The following is a 19,749-nucleotide window of genomic DNA, read 5'->3' on the forward strand; positions in this document are numbered from 1 at the left end:
TGGAAGGCTGAGGCGGAAGGATCGCCGGAGCCCAGCAGGTCGAGGCTGCGGTGGCCGGGAGCAGCCACTGCAATCCAGTCTGGGTGACAGAGTGAGACTACAACTCAAAAAAAAAAAAAAAAAGTTACCTGTGGTCCCAATGTATTCACCATTTGAAATATCATTCCTACTCCACTATTTGAATTTTACTACTCATCCTTCAAGACAGCTCAAATAACACTGCAAGAAATTCTTCCTTGGGGATTCTATTCCATACTCTTAAATCTTATTCTGGCACTGCATGAGATATTATTATTTCAATGGCCAGTATATGTCGGCTCCCCAACTAGACGTGACCACTTCCTGTACAGCTTTCAACTTACCATCCTGATAAACCCATCATAAGTCGAAAACGTCTTATGCAGAAAACGTATTTAATATCCCGATGAACCCATTATAAAGTCGAAGAATCATAAGTCGAACCATCATGAATTGTAAGTCGGGGACTGTCTATACTTTTCATACCTACCATGGTCCCTTTCACAGTACAGCCCAAACAGCAAGTGCTCAATAAATGTTTGTTAGATGAATATGTAACCAAAATCTTTGAAAAAGGCATATTTTATGTTCTGCAGACAGCCAAAACATTATTTCCAATTTAGCTTATACTGGCAAAGCCAAACCACCTACTGAACCTCAGTCTCTCACCATACCTCTCCCATAACTCTGAAAGTTCTACTTGGGATTTCTCTCACAGAAAATCTGAAGCACGAACTTTCTTCCAGCATCCTGCTCTCAAGCACGGAAGCCTTAATAGTAGGAGACTACCGCAGCACCTGGTACAGCATCTAGGGCACAGAACTGCACAATATAAAAGAAATATGGGGGAAAGAGAGCGCGGAATGGTTACTTGTCCCGGAAATGGGTCGAGTGGGAAAGTGCCGGCAACTTGTAAAACACGGAAGTAAATGCCGGATCTGGGAAGCCAGGTTCCGCGACTCGGACCCAGGGAAAGACTGGAAGTGGATCACTGCAAGAGAATCCGGAAGGCTTATGTACCTAGTAACCAGTAGCCCAAATCCAAAGGGCAAAGTGCGGTGCTGGGGCCACGCTTTGTGAGGTGCTGTTACCAGTTCCCGTCACCGACACAGCGACATCACTAGCCATAACCCGCCAGGCAAAGCGGCTCCACGGGTCCCTCCTTGGACAACTTTCCGAACTCGCTCGGGTCAACGCAATACCACTAACTTGCGGATACGTACTAATCGCGGCCAGGGCCAAAGCCGTACGGGCAACACAGTGCATGCGCAGATCGTCTCACTGTGTGGACCAATCGCAATGCAGCGCTGGATGCTGCATCTGCGCAGTAGGCCTCCGGTCGCTTTTCCCCTGCCCCTGCTGTAGCAGGCCGGCCTCACTGTCCAATGCCCACCCAGAGTTGGAAGGAGGAGCCTACGTAGTGTGCGTGTGAAGGGAGGGAGAGCGGGCTGGGGCTCACGGTGTTTGACCCGTCGGTCGGTGAGTGAGAAGAAAAGGAAGGAGGAGGTCCCGAGTAGCGGTTGCCGAAATGTTCCGGTATGGAGGCCTTGCGGCGGGTGCTTTGAAGCAGAAGCTGGTGCCCTTGGTGCGGACAGTGTGCGTCCGAAGCCCGAGGCAGAGGAACCGGTTCCCAGGTGACTGACCCATCCCGGGCAACCCCTACCTCGACGTCCCTGGGCCTGGGCACCTTAGGTTCCTGGTGCCTTGTGGCCCTCCCCGCCCCCCACCCCCCGAAAAACTTAATTCTCTCTCAGTCGTGAGAATGCCAAATTCACGGGACCCAAACCTTGAGTTTTGCAAGCAGAGGATTTGGCGCAGCCGTGCCGACCTGACCTTCAAGAGATTTGAACCCAGAAGTCAGCTTGAGGCCTTTTCCTGGGAGGGTGTGCTGTTCAGGGGTAACAGAACAACGGATCATCTCGTACTGTATTGCCGCCTTCCCGCCACCCCCACCCCGCCTTTTTCTATAGAGCAATGAAGTCGAGTAGACGTTGCCATTTACCGATTGTGAGACTTTAAACAGGACATTTAAGCCCTACACCTGTTTCTTCTGTAAATGAGGGTATTACCTGCTCTAACTTCCAAACCCCAGATGAGATGCATAGATTTGAATGCTCTATGAAACAGAAACGGTACAGTGAAGGTAAGGAGTCGGTCGGTTGTGCACCAGACACCAAGAGAATAAGGCCCAGAATTAATTTGAGATGCCTGGTCAGTGTAATTCTTGGTGATCTTTAATACTTCATAGAAATAGTTTGCAGAACACATTGTACCTGTCCTTCAAGAAGTTGTCTCATCAAATTTTAGAGCTGGAAGGGATTTTATGGTAAACTTCAACCCACTCGTTTTATAGATAATAAAGGCACAAGAGAGGTGAAATTACTTGCCAAAGGTTACATAGTTAATAGGTAGAGCTAAGGATAGTTTGCTAGACTCTAGGTTCCCACTCCCCTTGCACAGTACACTGCTTCCTAAGGCTTGACCTCAAAAAATTAATTAAGAATGAATTCGGTTCCCTACCCAATAATTAGGCCATTGTACATCAGCTATCTGTGAATTTAAGTGCACATACCTTGAGCCTGCTTATTTTCACCTTTGCACAATTTCATGGGAGTAATGAATGGTCCACCTATAGGAAGTGCTTTTTACAGATTTAAAAAAATCAGTAATCTTTGAATGTCCACCCCAAGTATATTTGCATTTGCAATGTCAGAAGTTATCCTTGAGGCCTTCACAATATGGAAACACCTCCTGGGTGCTTTAAAAATAGCATGTGGAAAATATTTCCCTTGGGTTGTTAAGGTCTTTGCAAATGTATATTTGAATGGTTTTTCCAGTTGCTATGAATCAATAAAATGTTTCCTGATAGGTATATCTGAGTCATGTCCCAGGACAATATTGCTCTTGGAACTTAAAACCTCTGCCTTAGCTTTTAAACCAATACCCCATCAATGGATGGCATCTGTGTGGGTTTTGTGCATTAAAATCATGGTGCTCTATGCAAGTTGCACAGAAATTTACACAGAAATTCAGATAACCTGAAGAATTGCATTCACACTGGCCTTTCAAACTTTGTTACTTTGCTTAAGGCTCAACTTTTACCTGGATTCTGCAGTCTGACCAAAAGTTCCCATTAATTAAATATGCATTTACAAAGTTAAATTGGTTTTTTAGACATTTGAAGGTGGTTGATGATATTAGAACTGAAAAATACAGACTCAAATGTTTTGTGGTTTTTTTGCATTGCGCGGCTTTGTTTGAAGGCAGTGTACTGTACAATGTATTCTGACTTCCTGACATATCCACCCATCTCTTTGTATGCACTTATTCTTTGTCCTTTGGCCATGTATCAAAGTATGACATCACCTGCCTTTAAAAATGAGTGAGGTTGGGGTTATACTTTAAAAAGAAATCATGATAATCTCATTTTAGGAATTAACTGTTTTGTGGCTTGATTACTGATTGCTTTTTTTTTTTTTTTTTGAGTTGGAGTCTCACTCTGTTGCCCAGACTGGAGTGCAGTGACTGCTCCCGGCCACCGCAGCCTCGACCTGCTGGGCTCCGGCGATCCTTCCGCCTCAGCCTTCCAAGTAGCCAGAATTGCAGGCATGCACTACCATGCCCAGCTGATTTTTTGACTTATTGTAGAGATGAGGTCTCGCTGCCCAGGCTGGTCTCGAACCCACGGGCTCAGGCAATCCACTCACCTCAGCCTCCCAAAGGCACGGGATTATAGGCTGAGCCACCGAACCCGGCACTGATTGCTTTTAATCTGATTTCTTTTCACATAGTAGCCACTACCATATGTTTTTGCACAGGTGGGAAAGAGACACTGTTCATTTATACATCATTTATCCGTCTTTAAACTTTAAACCTGCCTTGCAACTATCTCATCTATATCTATCACCATTGTCAGGTCCGTTTCCATTATGTTTCATTTTGCCTTAAAACCATAGTAGCTACTATTTATTTATTTTGTTTATTTGGATACTCTGCCTCCTTCCAGAAATGATTGAAGGTAACTAATGGTCACCACCCTATGTCTGCATTCAGACATAGAGGAGCAGAGCAAATGTGTTAGGTAAGATATTTTCTGTCCTGTAATATTTTATTTAGTCACCAAACATAGTGCTGCCCGTGTGATCAGATTGGTCACTGACTCCCTGACCTCAGGTTCAAATGTTTGAACATTTTTTTTCTATTTGGAATCCTCACTTCTTTAAAAAGGAAACTGAAGTCCCTGTGGGCAAGGATCCTGGCTTTCTGGACACTGCCAAATGACACTTCTTTTTGAAGCCTAGATGAGTCTTCCCTAATTCTTTCTGCTGAGGCGAGGCTTTCCAGAAGAAAAATCTTTGACAAGTCAGAGTTTTCTGTAACCAGTTAATAAGTTAGATTTTGTAGAAATGTTCTATCTTTTTGAGGGAGTTACTACATGTCTTAACTTTCTTCTAGATCATGTTTCCGAAAGTTACCTAGTCATATGAATTGAGTAGAGGACCAACCCCAAACCTACCCCAGGATCTCCAGGAGGGAATCTGTATTTTAGCAAGCCCCTTGATGAAATTCATATGGTCAGGCAAGTTTGGTAAATACTGTTTTGGATGAGTAGTGACTCTTTCCACTGACATAAGGATTGAAAAACCACACTAAGGAACCCCTTGTGATTTGTATCAAGCCTATTTTCTCATATTCAAAATAGTAACAACCATTCTCCTCTCCTAAACTATATGCTACCTGAGTACATGGATGATGTCCTATTTATTTTTGTGTCCTCAGCATCTTATATAGTCTCTAGCACATGGTAAATTCTCAGTGGCCAAACCCTACTACAGCATTGTGAAGGACTTAACTTTGTACAACAGAGTTAGATTTCTTCTTCTATCATCTAAATCATTTTTCCTTTCATCAGAGTGGTTCACACTGTACTATAGTTTTGACTACTCTGATTCTTCTGAAACTCCAGCAAGAGTTAATACTTTTAAAAAGGCAGATTGCCAGACATGGTGGCTCACACCTGTAATCCCAGCACTTTGGGAGACTGAGGCAAGAGGATTGCCTGAGCCCAGGGGTTCAAGACCAGCCTGGGCAACTTGGTGAGACCTTGTCTCTACAGTAAATTAAAAAAATTAGCTGGGCGTGGTGGTGGCACACACCTGTGATTTCAGGTACTTGGAGGACTGAGGTGGAAGGATCACCTGAGCCCAGCAGATCAAGGCTGTGATCGCCGTGAGTATGCCACTGCAACTCCAGCCTGGGTGACAGTGAGACTCTGACTCAAAAACATTAAAATTTAAATTTAAAAAAGGCTGATAAAGTTAAATCGTTGTTGGATTCCTTATAGTCATCTAACTACCGTGGACAGACTCTCGAGGCTTGTCCTGTCCTTTATTTTATCCATACTCGAAAAATCATTTTGACACTCAGGAAACAAGTCTTGAAAGCATATAGACCTCTTAATTATTTGGGATTCCTAGGTGCCTCAATTGTGATGATGTGTTTCTGGAAAAGGGCTTCCGGAATTATGGAAAAGCAGAAGATTATGTAACCTACAGAAATGAACTTGCTGATTTGGATACTATTCTAATGCTAGTCTGTGGTGTTTGAGGTTACTAATTTATTATTAAGCACCCTGAAATAGTTGGGATCTGGCCAAAATTTCTTGGGAAAAAATTCTTTAAAATGTTCAGTCAGCTGGACCCAGTCACACACTCCCGTAGTTCTCTACTTGGGAGGCTGAGGCAGGAGGATTTCTTGAGCCAAGGAGTCCAGCCTGGGCAACCTAGTGAGACTACTATCTCTAAAAATAATAATAATAGTAATAATAAAGAAAATAATAATAATAAATCAATAGGATTAGGAAGCATTCTATTTCCTTCCTTTATTCACTAATTCAACACATATTTATTGAACAAGCACCTACTATGTGTCAGGCACTGTTGTACAAATATCCTAAGTGTGAAAATGAAACCAGGCTGTATGTGCTGTCTGATCGCAGAAAATCTAAAACAAATACAGTGGTGCAATAATGAGAAGTCAAAGAGTAAGTTGGCTTTTCCCACAGGACAAGTGAAAAGGCATGGTTCAGTCATGGTGTAAGATTTCCTAAAATGTTGAAGCTGTAGGGAGAAAGGTATGGGAGTACTTTCATGGAAAAAAGAAAATGGGAGGGGAAATATAAGTATACTGTTCTTAACCTAGTACCTTTTACAAAAAGGCATTTTGTAGCCATGTAAAAAGTTGGTTTGTTAATGATAGTGTTGTATTACATTTCTCTTCAAGCCGAAGTTTAAATGCTATCCTATGTACTGTTTAAAAAATCAATTTCTTTTTTTTTTTTTTTTTAGCCAGAGTCTTACTGTCCCCCAGGCTCGAGTACAGTAGCACAGTCATGGCTCACGGTAGCCTTGACCTCCTAGGCTCAGGCCATCCTTTCCCCTCAGCCTCCCAAGTAGCTGGGACTACAGGTGCATACCAACATGCCAGGCTAACTTTTTTATTTTTTGTAGAGATGAGGTCTTTCTGTGTTGCTCAGGCTGGTCTTAAACTCCTGGGCTAAGCAATCCTCCCTCCTTGACCTCCCAAAGGCCAGGGATTACAAGCATAAGCTACCACGCCCATGCCCTTCCCTTAAAGTCAATTTCTTTTTCTTTTTCTTTTTTTTTTTTTTTTTTGAGTTGGAGTCTCACTCTGTCGCCCAGACTGGAGTGCAGTGGCCACTCTCGGCCACCGCAGCCTTGACCTGCTGGGCTCTGGCGATCCTTCTGCCTCTGCCTTCCAAGTAGCCAGAATTATAGGCATGCGCTACCACGCCTGGCTGATTTTTTGCTTTATTGTAGAGATGAGGTCTCGCCTGCCCAGGCGGGTCTCGAACCCGCGGGCTCAGGCAATCCACTCACCTCAGCCTCCCAAAGGTGCGGGATTACAGGCTGAGCCACCGAGCCCGGCTTCAATTTCTTATGAATATCTTTTTTCTTTCCTTTGGCAAATTGAGGCAAAACCTGCTGCTGAACTCTCCCATATCTACACTTTAGTTTTATCAGTTTGTGAAAAGCAAGCAAAAACAGAATAAACACATCAGTATTATATTAACACAAATTTGCAGCCGGGCTCGGTGGCTCAGCCTGTAATCCCGCGCCTTTGGGAGGCTGAGGTGAGTGGATTGCCTGAGCTCGCGGGTTCGAGACCTGCCTGGGCAGAAAGACCTCATCTCTACAGTAAATCAAAAAAAAAAAATCAGCTGGGCATGGTAGCGCATGCCTGTAATTCCGACTACTCGGAAGGCTGAGGTGGAAGGATTGCTGGAGCCCAGCAGGCGAGGCTGCGGTGGCCGGGAGCGGTCACTGTACTCCAGTCTGGGCGACAGTAAGACTCCAACTCAAAAAAAAAAAAAAAAAAAAATTTGTTATGATGTCTGTATTTAGAGTCTTCCAGAGGGATAAATAGAGTTTTTTTTTTTTTTAAGCATTCATTTTTTTGTTGTTTTTTGTTTTTGATTTTTTTTTGAGTTGATGTCTCACTCTGTCGCCCAGACTGGAGTGCAGCGGCCGCTCCCGGCCACCGCAGCCTCGACCTGCTGGGCTCCGGCGATCCTTCCGTCTCAGCCTTCCAAGTAGCTGGAACAACAGGCACGTGCTACCACACCCGGCTAAAAACATTCATTTTTAATAAACTCAGGGTAGAGGTACAGAACAAACTAAATGCATTGTAGTAAACTTAACCATGTGGAACTTTCCCTAACCAGTTTCATTTTCTAAGCTCTGAGAGTTATCAGTTTCTATTTCTGACACTTCATCATTTTTATGGGCTTCTGAAAATCAAAAGCTCACCCATCTTGAGATAAGCTTCTCCTTGCTTTCATGTTTTTATTTTCATAATTTGTTATTTCCACATACAAACCATCTTATTTCATGTGATGATGAAGGATTCTAAAGCAGGTAAGAAATAAGAACATTAAAGAAAAACACATTTTCTCTTCTAAAAGTATAGATCCAAAGTCTCTTATCCATAATTCAGAAGTCAAAATAGAACACCAAGTTTTTGTAACTCATTTACCAGTAAATACTGACCTGACCTGAACTAAAAGAAAGGCTACTTATATATATTTTTTGTAAATCTCTCTTAGTGATTGGTCATAGAAATACTAATGTGTTTGACTATAGGTTACTGCCCTTTACTGTGCTAGGTGTCATTGTGTGGGATATGTACTGTATACTTAAGACCAAACAATTCTAAGTTATGAAATATACATGCTCCCAAGGATTTCAGATAAGAGACTGCATACCTACATTGGGCTTGTTTTTACCCCTGTGCCCTGACATTGGGAAAGCAAGGGGAAAGCTCCCTCCTAATCTCTACAAATATATGTGGGATGCTACTACCAGTGCCCATTCATTTGTCTTTCAAAGCCTAGATAGAGGCTGGGCTCGGTGACTCAGTCTGTAATCCTAGCGCTTTGGGAGGCCAAGTCAAGTGGATTGCCTGAGCCTGTGGGTTTGAGACCAGCCCGGGCAACTTGGGGAGACCTCGTTTCTACAATAAATCAAAAATTGGCCAGGTGTGGTAGCGCACGCCTGTAGTTCGGCTGATTGGAAGGCTGAGGCAGAAGGATCGCCAAAGCCCAGCGGGTCGATGCTGGGGTGACTGAGTGTGCCACTGCACTCCAACCTGGGCGACAGAGTGAGACTCCAACTCAAAAAAAAAAAGCCTTGTCAGGACAGAAACATATGTACCAGCCTCTAGACAGTTCTCAAAGTGTGGTCCATTTTCCTAACAGCAGCAGCAGCAGCAGCAGAAACATCACCTGTTAACTTGTTAGAAATGCAAATGTTTGAGTCCCATCCCAGATCTAATGAGTCAAACTCTGGAACTGGGGCCTGAACAGCCATGTTTTCAAAAACTCTTCAAGGGTACTGATGCACTCTCAAGTTTCAGATCCACTGCTCTAAGTTGGGGTCTGTAAACTACAGCCACAAGCCAAACCTAGTAAGTCACCTCCCACTTTTGTATGCTCCCGTGAACTAAGAGTGGTTTTTACTGTTTTGTTTTGTTTTGTTTCGTTTTTTATCAGAGTCTCACTTTATCACCCAGGCTGAAGTGCAGTGGCATGATCATGACTCATCGCAGCCACAACCTCTTGAGCTCAGGTGATCCTTACACCTCAGCCTCCCAAGTAGCTGGGACTGCAGGTGTGTATTCCCACATGTGGCTAATTTTTAAAAAATTTTTGTAGTGGAGAGGTCTTGCCATGTCGTCCAGGTTGGTCTTAAACTCTTGGGCTCAAGCACTCCTCCTGCCTTGGCCTCCCAAAGTGCTGGGATATAGGTGCGAGTTACTGCGCCTGACCTACATTTTTTAAATGATTGAAAAAGATAGACAATATTATGACACTTAAAAAATTATATAAAATTCAAATTCCAGTGTCCACAAATCAAGTTTTACTGGAACACAGCCATGTCCATTCATTTGTGCACTGTCTGTGGCTTTGTTTCTGCAGCATCAGTAGAATTGAGTAGTTGCAACAGAAATCAAATGGCCCACAAAGCTGAAATTATTTGCCATCTGGTCCTTTACAGAAAAAAATGTTCTGCTATAGGTTGCTTCAAAAACAGGAGGAATAATCACAAGCAGAGAAGATACTGAGACCTTCCTTCATCTGAAAATGTCACCATTCCTCTGGAGAAAGAAACTGTTATATTTCCATGTGCAAGGGTTATGATCTTCAGATGATCATGTAGCTTTACATAGTTCTACATCAAAATAACCTTTGTATTATTTTGGAGGAGAAAGATCCAAGTAGTTGGTGGACACTTTAAATTTTGTCATTCTAAAAAATATTTCGTAGTTCAAAAGTCTTTAGTTCTTTGGGGGAGAGAAATTCATTCGTTTTTTTCTCATTTTCTTCTGAGCTTTAGCATTTCTATCTTCCAGGGCACATTACCTTTCATGCAAGACTGAACTGTGTCCTGGTTAGATTGTGTTGCAACATTTTATTTGGTGCAAGGTTTGAGACATTTGGATTACTCCTTAAAGGGTTGTTACAATGTTCCAGGTAGCCCATGGTTAACCTTGTATATCTACCCATTCAGTCATCTCTGTGTTTACTTCATTTATGGTGAAGACATGAAGGGAGGGGTACTTGAAGAACTGCTCATACGTTTTTCATGGTCTTTTCTGGAAGCTGTCAATTTTTTCACTGGGCAGCATTGAATTGTACTCTTAAAAACATCAAACACTTAGGAATATTCCTTCAGATATCTGTAGTATTTATGTGTACAGTTTAGATTATCTTTTTCTTGGTCATTTAACAGTGAACATCCACAGCTTAATGGGTAATAAGTCTATACTTGTGAAATGCATTGATGTTTAATCATAAACATGTATTAACTTTTATTTGTGTGTGTCTTAATAAATTATGTTCCTTAGGCAACTTGTTCCAGCGATGGCATGTTCCTCTAGAACTCCAGATGACAAGACAAATGGCTAGCTCTGGTGCATCAGGGGGCAAAATCGATAATTCTGTGTTAGTCCTTATTGTGGGCTTGTCAACAATAGGAGCTGGTGCATATGTAAGTAGAAAAGCAGCGTGTATGAAGAAGCTGCCAAACAGCTCCCATTAATAGACTCAGTACTACTCTGCTTTTAAAACTTCTGCAACTAATTCGCTTTTCCTTTTTTGGAAAAATTTTCAAAAAGCCTTCTTTGAGTGTCTAATATCCTATAGAAGCCAATCTGGGAATGACTGAAACTTAATCTCATGTTGATTGATTTCTGCTCTTTTCACTTGTCTTTTTACTCTTTATTTGAAAGCTACTGTGTTTTCTTAGATTTGAGTAACCCACAAAATTGTACCTGTTTTCTTGGATGTGACACACTAACCTATGAATAAAGTCAAAATTCATTGCAGCTCCTTAGCACAATATTTGATTTTGACCTATTTGCCAAATATTTTATTTTTCCTCAGCTTGAGATTGACATTAAAAACAATAGCCTTCAATCAGAAATATTAAGTGTTCCTAAAAGGAAAACTATCTCTGAATCTTACCCAAAGACTAAATTTTAGAAGCAGGTCTTCTAGTATCTCCAATTTTAGAATGGAATTTATATGGAGTGAGAAATATGATGTTTAAATGCTATGTAGTATTAGCACAATTGTATCTCCTTAAATGAACTCTGATCAGCTTAGCGGGTCACAGAGGAATTATTCTGTGGGGTTTTTTTGTTTGTTTGTTTGTTTGGTTTTTTTTTGTTGTTGTTGTTGTTTGTTTTTTTTGGGTTTTTTTGAGTTGGAGTCTCACTCCATCACCCAGGCTGGAGTGTGTGTGTGGCATGCTCACGGCCACCCCAGTGTTGACCCACTGGGCTCAGGCGATCCTTCTGCCTCATCCTTCCAGGTAGCCGGAACTACAGGCATGTGCTATCATGCCTGGCTAATTTTGTTTTTTAATTTTTAATTTTGATTTATTGTAGAGATAAGGTCTCGCCAAGTTGCCCAGGCTGGTCTCGCACCCGTGGGTTCAGGCAGTCCTCTCACCTCAGCCTCCCAAAGTGCTGGGATTACAGTCTTGAACCACTGCACCTGTCGGTTGGTTGTCTATTTTATTTCATTTTTTTAACTTGGCAGGTTAACCATGACTAAGCAGATCAGTCTAAAGTTGGATCCTGTATGGTTGAGTGAATCAACTTAGATAACACCTGGTAACACCCTTGACTGAAGAAAGCTATTTGTTTTACGTACTAAGAGCAAATTGTTAGAAGCCATTACAATTTTAGTTTTACGTTGGTAAGACAGTGAACTTATCTCTTTTCCTTAGTCACTAGGTTAAAAAAAGTGGACATGATAATTATTTGAAGTTAACTATATCCTCATGCCCTGACCTGCCTCCCAAATGCACAAGAAAAGTGGACAGTTCTTGCCAGTTGTGAGTCAAATCAGAGTAAGAAGTAGGTGAGATCTGTATGCTCACATGCTTCGATGAAATATGCATTCTTCTCCAATCCTGGAGCAGCTTTTTTTTTTCCTTTTTTCTTTTTTAGCACAGGTTAACCAAAACTGCTTCCCTGCCTTTGTATTGAATGTTTCTTCATTAATACTTAGTGCTCTATTTCCTTTTTGTTTCTTTCCTGGCCTTATCTTTACCTACAGTTGTGCAGTGTCATCACCTAGGATCCCCTTCTAGATCACTAGCGTCTACAGGTGCTTCTGAGAAAGATGGCAGCAGCCTAGTATACTTCTTAATTGTAGGAGCCACAGTCACTGGGGCAGGAGTTTATTATGTAAGATACTTAACACTAAAATGTATTTTGGGGTAGGGTGGGTAAGACCATGGCACTAATGAAAATGTGATTCATTAGAATAAAATAAAATATTCACAGCATGTGCTTTCTCTAGGTATTTATTAAAGGGACATTGTCAGTCACTAGAGAATTCTTAAATCTCATTCTTCAAAACTGTTGAAGTCCTACCAGATGTATCTAAGGCAATGAATCTAATGATTACTACAAATTCTTATCATGAACTCTTTCTCTGAAACCTTTGCTAATATAATTATTTTTATGGTGCTAAATTATATTGTGCTTTAGTGCTGCATATCTAAATGTTGAATAAGCAAATAAAGGTAACTTGAACACCATCCATTTTTTAATCATTTTAAGTAAAATGAAATTGTGTTTTGTGGGAAACAATCAATTAACCCAACTGTTACTAAGAAAAGGCATTTTATTGAATGCTTCTGAGGATGTCCAAGAAGTCATAGAAATTGAAATATTTTCCCCACTCACCCACAGCCTCTGTTTTAAAGTAAATTCATTTGGCAGTGTCCCTTTTGTACTCTTTGATTTGGTCAAACTAGTGACTGAAGTGGTTCAAGCTAACACATTCATATAGATTGCCTTCTTAAATGCCTCTCATCCATAATTCAGATACTACACCCTGAGTCTTAACTTTTCCATTTCATATCTCTCTCAACTTTCCCCATCAGTTCCACCCTCATTTGTTCAAAAATAGATTTAAAGTGTTTGCGTTCATTATGTTTGTAACCTCTGTTAAACCTCTGGTTTATGTTGCTGTACCAGAGTTGGATGGCCTCCAGAGAGTTGACAATGCAAATTCTCTTGATGCCAAGCTACAAGACAGGGCTTGGTCACTGTTGCTTTCTCCTGCCTTAGAAATATCTAAGAAGCACAAGTTCCTCTCAAGCCATTCAGTTAAATGCCTCATTTCACTCTGTGTTTATCCAACACTGGTAATAATAAAGCTACTGTATTATAGTGGTTCCAGGTTAAATGATAAGCTTTTGTCTACCTGTAACTGTTATAAAACTATTTTGTACAGTTTTGTTTTAGGTTTTAAATCATTGAAAATTTGACTTGAGGTGCCTTCGTTTTTTGTTTGTTTGTCTTTTTGTTGTTGTTTAGTTGGAGTGTCACTCTTTCACCCAGGCTGGAGTGCAGTGGCATGCTCATGGCCACCACAGCCTCGACCAGCTGGGCTCAGGTAATCCTTTCACCTTAGCCTTACAAGTAGCTGGAACCTCAGGCGAGCTAAGTTTTTGATTTATTGTAGAGACGAGGTCTTGTCAAGTTGCCCAGGCTGGTCTCCAACCCCTGGGCTCAGGCAATCCTCTTTTCTTTGCCTCCCAAAGTGCTGAGATGACAGGCGTGAGCCACTGCACCCAGCTAAATTTTTTTTTCTCTGAAATTGTATTAGTCTGAAGAGAACTATTCACTTTAAATCAGTATTCAGATTTGAGGGCACATGGCTATAAGTTGTTTATAATTTTTCAATCTGCCATAACAAAATACCACAGACTGCATGACTTCAACAACAAAGATTTATTTTCCCATAGTTTTGAAGGTTAGGAAGACCAAGATCAAGGTCAGACAGAGTTCAGTTTCTGGTGAGGGCTCTCTTTCTGGCTTTCAGACAGCTACTTTCTTGCTGTGTTGTCACAGAGAGAAATAATGAGCTAGAGTAAGCAAGGGAATTCTGGTGTCTCTTCCTGTTCTTAGAAGAGCTCTGGCCCTGTTGGGTGGGAATCCCACCCTTCCAACTTCATTCAACCTTTATCACCTCCCAAAAACTTCATCACCAAATACTATCATATTGGGAGTCAAGGCTTCAATGTATGAATTTGGGGGGGACACGGGCATTCAATCGTAATAGTGTTCTTCCATAACTTTTTTCTCTCCTTTGAGAAATGTTCCTAATTTAAGTATAAATATTACATTGGCAGTTCCTGTATTGGGAGCTTTTTGCCTTCCTCCCACTTTACCCCCCTCCCCCAAAAGGAAGGGCGTAAACCAGTAGCTTCTAAAAAAATTGTCATGAGCCACAGTAAGAAATGCATATTATCTTGCACCTCATTATATAACTACAAGTACATAAAACTGACAGTTTCAAGAATTGCTATTATTGCTAGGTGTGATATGCTCTAAAAGTTTCTATTCTGTTTGTATTTTTTTTTCTAATGTTGGTTGTAACTTACTGAATTAATTTTACAACCACTAGTGAGTTGCAACCACAGTTTGAGAAACACTAATTTGAACAGCACTTCTGCTGCTTGGATTGTAGATACAAAGTGTTTTTGTTTTTTTGTTTTTGAATCGGAGTCTCACTCTGTTACCCAGGCTGGAGTGCAGTGGCACACTCACGGCTACTGCAGCCTTGACCTGCTAGGTTCTGGTGATCTTTCTACCACAGCCTTCTGAGAAGCTAGGACTACAGGTGCCTGCCACTACACCTGGCTAATTTTTTTATTTATTGTGGAGACAAAGTCATGTCATTAATTCGAAATCTGTGTAAACTAGGGATACAAAAACCTTTGGGAGAAAGGCAGATGTCTATATATATATGCCAAAAATGCATACACATTTTAAGAGATGTTATCTATGTATTATGTATTACTTTTCGAAGTTGAGTTACGTTACAGTCACAATGTGTAGTATGACATTCGCTCAGCTGTGCTTCTGCCATTTTCTTTGACTGTTCTGCCTGTTGCATGGTGACACTAGTATTCATTTGATTAATGCCATCTTTTGAGTGAATGTTATACTTACAAGGTATGTACATTTTTTTGGTACCCCCTGTGTGTGTAGCTATTTTTGATATATGACAGGTTGTTAGCAAGATGTTTGGCCCTTAGTGAGTTCCTGTGTGTAGTCTTTCTGAATGAGATTATTTCTGCCTTTTGTGTTTAGGAAAAGGATAAACGATTGAGGGAAAGAAGAGTTACTCTATAAAAATAGGATACAGGTGACCATGTATATGCCCATATATAAGACAAACCTCGCTCTTGCCTTTTCTCCACTAAACCTCAAGCTATTTCTTGGTCTACTCTTCCCTTCTTGTATGAAACTACTAGGAAGTGTGAGCTGGGCTTAGGCTATTTTGGATATCCCTCTCAATGTGAACATGACCCCAGTTTATTTTTCCTTTCACTCGTGTTGACCAGATTAAGCCATTCTTTTACGTAAAAGTCTTAAATAGTTTTTAGGTGTGGGTAGATACTGGACTTGTGTATATATCAGATGATAAAGTAAAACTGTCTTCCTGAAATTAATGTTAATTGAATTAAGCTCATTTATTTGATAAATTTAGTGGTAAATTGAAGGAATAGCCTTTGTCTTTTAACATACAATACTTTGTACTCCATTTGACTTGTATGTTAAATACTTCCAGGCTGATAATTGTTAACCCCAGATCTCAGGGTCCAGGTTCCCCAATTACAGCATGTTGCCTAATGAACTGCTCTGTTAAATAGGTCATAGAAATATTCTTTTTTCTATGTGAGTGAGTGAGTGTGTGTGTGTGTGTGTGTGTGTGTGTGTGTGTGTGTGTGTTTTAGTCAGAGTCTCACTCTGTCACCCAGGCTGGAGTGCGTGGCATGCTCATGGCCACTGCAGCCTCGACCTGCTTGGTCCAGGTGATTTTTCCACCTCAGCCTTCCAAGAAGCTGGGACTACAGGCACATGCCACCACACCCAGCTAATTTTTATTATAGAGACAGGGTCTCACCATGTTGCCTAGGCTGGTCTCAGGCAATCCTGTCATTTCTGCCTCCCAAAGTGCTGGGGTTATAGGTGTGAGCCACTGCACCTGGCTCTTTTTTTCTTTTTAAGAGACAGATGCTCTCTGTCCCCCAGACTGGTGTGCAGTGATCATAGCTCACTGCAGCCTTGAACTTTCTCAAAGCGATCCTTCCACCTCAGCTTCCCAAGTAGCTAGGACTACAGGTGTGTACTACCCACCCAACTAAATTTTTTGTTTTTATTTTTATTTCCGCCTTCCACCTCAGCCTTCCAAGTAGCTGGAACTACAGGCATGCACCACCATGCCTGGCTAATTTTTTGATTTATTGTAGAGACGAGGTCTCGCCAAATTGCCCAGCCTGATCTTGAACCCATGGGCTTAGGCAGTCCTCTGGCCTCAGCCTCCCAAAGTGCTGGGATTATAGGCGTGAGCCACCATGCCTGGTCTATTTTTATTTTTGTTGGGATGGGATCCTGCAGTATTGCCCAGCCTAGTCTTGAACTTCTAGACCCAAGCCATCCTCCCACCTTGGCTTTCCAAACTGCTAGGATTATAGACATTTTATGATACTTCCTCTGATTGTCTTTACTTTCCCCTGCAGTTAATTAATCTGGATTTCACTTAAATTCCTGTCTTGCTGACCTGGGTACAAAAGAGCAAAAGTGCTATAATTTAAGAAGTCATTCTTGTCTACCATCTTTTAAGTCTCTAATAAACTTTGGTGCTGTATGTTGAAAAAAAAGTCATAATGTCTGGGTTCAGTGGCTCACACCGGTAATCGCAGCACTTTGGGAGGCAGAGGCAAGAGGATTGCCTGCGTCCAGGAATTTGAGACCAGCCTGAGCAATATAGTGAGACCTCGTCTTGACAATAGATTAAAAAATTGGCCAGGTTCCAACTACTTGGAAGACTGAGGTGGAAGGATCACCTGAGCCCAGCAGGTGGAAGCTGTGGTTACTGTGAGCGTACTACTGCACTCCAGCCTGGGCGACAGAATGAGACTCCTACTCAAAAAAAAAAAAAAAAAATTGCCATAATGCCAAGGTTATCCTTCTTCAACTTTAAAGGGTAGAGAGGATACTATATTTGAAATATGACAGGTGGTTAGCAAGATGTCTGGCCCTTAGTGAGTACCTGTGTGTAGTCTTTCTGAATGAGATTATTTCTGCCTCTTGCGTTTAGGAAAAGGATAAACCATTGAGGAAAAGATGAATTACTCTATAAAAATGGGATACAGGTGACCGTGTATCTGAGCATTATCTGAGTACCCAACAAAACCCAAAACATGTGCCAGGAAAACTTAGGTCCCAGCTCCTACCCCTGGACCATATAGATTGACTTCACAGCTAGTGCCCAATGTAGTCCAAAACACTTTTCTGAACTTGATATCAGGTTTATAGCCCTTTCTAGTACTTTTTTCTCTGGTATAGAATGTTTTTCTTTATCTGTACATTCATATATCCCTAGCTAGCTTTATGTAAAGGATTGAGAAAAGTGCAGAACTAAATATAATTCTTTGTTCTCATAAAGGGATCAAAAATATGAGGAGAGTTCTTTATAGACAGCCTAAGAAAATCTGAAACATTTTCATCTGCTTAAGCATATTTTTTACACACCAAGTGTGTGTACACCCAGTATTTTTTAATTTAATTTAATTTTTTTGAGTCAGGGTCTCACTCTGTCACCCAGGCTGGAGTGCAGTGGCACAATCATGGCTCACTACAGCTTCAACCTCCTGAGCTCAGACAATCCTTCTACCTCAGCCTCCCGAGTAACTAGGAGTACAGGCATGTGCCACCATGCCTGGTGGCAGCGGCCTTGGTGGCGGCAGCAACTGCTGCTGCTGCTTATTATTATTATTTTTATTTTAAGAGATGAGTTCTCACTGTGTTGCCCAGGCTGGTCTCGATCTCCTGGACTCAAGCAATCCTACCTCAACCTCTCAAAGTGCTGGGATTACAGGCATGAGCCACCCTGCCCATTCCTGTTTCTTTAGAAAATAACTTTGCCTTAGTGGTTTGAGCATATGGGAACCAACATAAGGTAGACAAAAGCTTCTCATTCAATTGAAAGATTATATTACTTAAGGCTTGAGCTAGCTGTATGGTGAAATACACTTTCTCCATGTTTAAATCTGCAGGCCTACAAGACTATAAAAGATGACCAAAAAAGATATAATGAAAGGATGTCAGGGTTAGGGCTGACACCAGAAGAAAAACAGAAAAGGGCCACATCATCTGGTGAGTATTCCCTTTGTTCTTGCTATGATTTGAGACTCATAAGAGTTATAAACAGTTTGGGTACTATGATTTACAGATATCTTGTTGAAGTGATGATGGTGTGAGATTATAAGTTTCCAGAAAGTACAGTGTTACCCCCAAACTGGGAGTGACTTGTTAAAGTATTTGGCTGGAATTTGGGTTTGAGAATAAAATTGATGATTATGATTGTTTGTTTTTCTTTATATTAGACTCTTTTTTTTTTTTTTTGAGTTGGAGTCTCACTCTATTGCCCAGACTGGAGGGCAGTGGCACACTTCCGGCCACTGCAGCCTCGACCTGCTGGGCTCCGGCGATCCTTCCGCCTCAGCCTTCCAAGTAGCTGGAACTACAGGTGTGCACTACCACGCCCAGCTAATTTTTTTGATTTATTGTAGAGATGAGGTCTCGCCAAGTTGCCCAGGTGGGTCTTGAATCCACGGGCTCAGGCAATTCATTCACCTCAACCTCCCAAAACGCGGGATTACAGGCTGAGCCACCGAGCCCGGCTTATATTAGACTCTTAAAAGGCAAGTTTGGTGAGTACAACTATTAAAAGAGAGGAAAACCATTATTTTTAATGAGGAAATTCTGGTCTGCTTCGTTCTCCTTTTGAGTCTTAGGAGTTTCAAGTTATTAAAGATATATTTGTTTTCCTAAAGCAAATAACCATAGCTGTCACTTCCATCTCACATGATTTGCTTGAGTTTTCCAAGTGGAATGTTTTAATCCTTTAATAAGCCCCACAACTCTGGGTGGGCGATTTGTGTTGCTTTCTTCAATAACACCGCCTTATTCTTGAACATTGTATGATAATCCCCAATTGACCTCCTGGGTTTTCCCCTCTTTGTTACTAACAAAAGGTGAAACTGAACTTGATATTTTCTTGGTGGTTACTAGAAAATTGATGGGAAGGGCAGAGGCCTTCTAATGTATACTTTCTAAATATTTTAGAAATAACTAAATATTTAAACTAGGTCCTAGTTCCAATACAGACCTAATGAATGAATGACACTGGTGAAATCATTTATCTCTTTTTTGGGGTATTTTTCACTTGTGAAATAAAAGGGATACTTGCTCTTCCTCTCCCATCAGGATGCTGTAACATTCATTGAGTTAGTATAGGTATTATGTTTTACTAGCTTTATGTAAAGGATTGAGATAAGTGCAAGGTGGGTTTTTTTGGTTTTTTTTAGTAGTGGCAAAGAGTCATCTGAGCCTTCAGGCAGATTCATCCTGTTTGGTCTCTTGCTTACAGCTCTAGAAGGAGAGCCAGGTCCTCAAGTCAGGGTACCAAATCATGTTCCTTTCCTGCTAATCGGTGGAGGCACTGCTGCTTTTGCTGCAGCCAGATCCATCCGGGCTCGGGATCCTGGGGCCAGGGTAAGGTGCACATTTTTTTTTTTAACTTGGCACAGAGGGTATAGTCTGCAAGCACTCAGC

The 19,749-nt window shown here is 41.4% G+C and overlaps 1 protein-coding gene across 5 annotated transcripts in view; it reads left to right on the plus strand.

Moving 5' to 3' along the window:
* The first annotated feature begins 1,316 nt into the window (after positions 1-1,316).
* AIFM1 (apoptosis inducing factor mitochondria associated 1) overlaps positions 1,317-19,749 on the plus strand; it is a 39,704-nt gene continuing 21,271 nt past the window's right edge. For 3 of the 5 annotated variants that reach the window (XR_002482066.1, XR_504411.2, XM_008059856.1), the window contains exons 1-4: positions 1,317-1,652; positions 10,444-10,586; positions 18,189-18,288; positions 19,565-19,689. Coding sequence is in view for 3 of the 5 variants with exons in the window: in XM_008059856.1 (XP_008058047.1) it covers positions 1,547-1,652; positions 10,444-10,586; positions 18,189-18,288; positions 19,565-19,689 (474 nt within the window). In the remaining 2 variants the exon portion in view is untranslated. Of the gene's footprint in view, positions 1,653-10,443; positions 10,587-12,163; positions 12,295-18,188; positions 18,289-19,564; positions 19,690-19,749 lie in introns of all 5 variants that reach the window. The other 2 variants (XM_008059857.1, XM_021713279.1) reach the window with 2 other exon arrangements.

Source organism: Carlito syrichta, unplaced genomic scaffold (assembly GCF_000164805.1).
Source record: "Carlito syrichta isolate Samal-C Ts95f unplaced genomic scaffold, Tarsius_syrichta-2.0.1 Scaffold304400, whole genome shotgun sequence".
Classification (NCBI taxonomy): domain Eukaryota; kingdom Metazoa; phylum Chordata; class Mammalia; order Primates; family Tarsiidae; genus Carlito; species Carlito syrichta.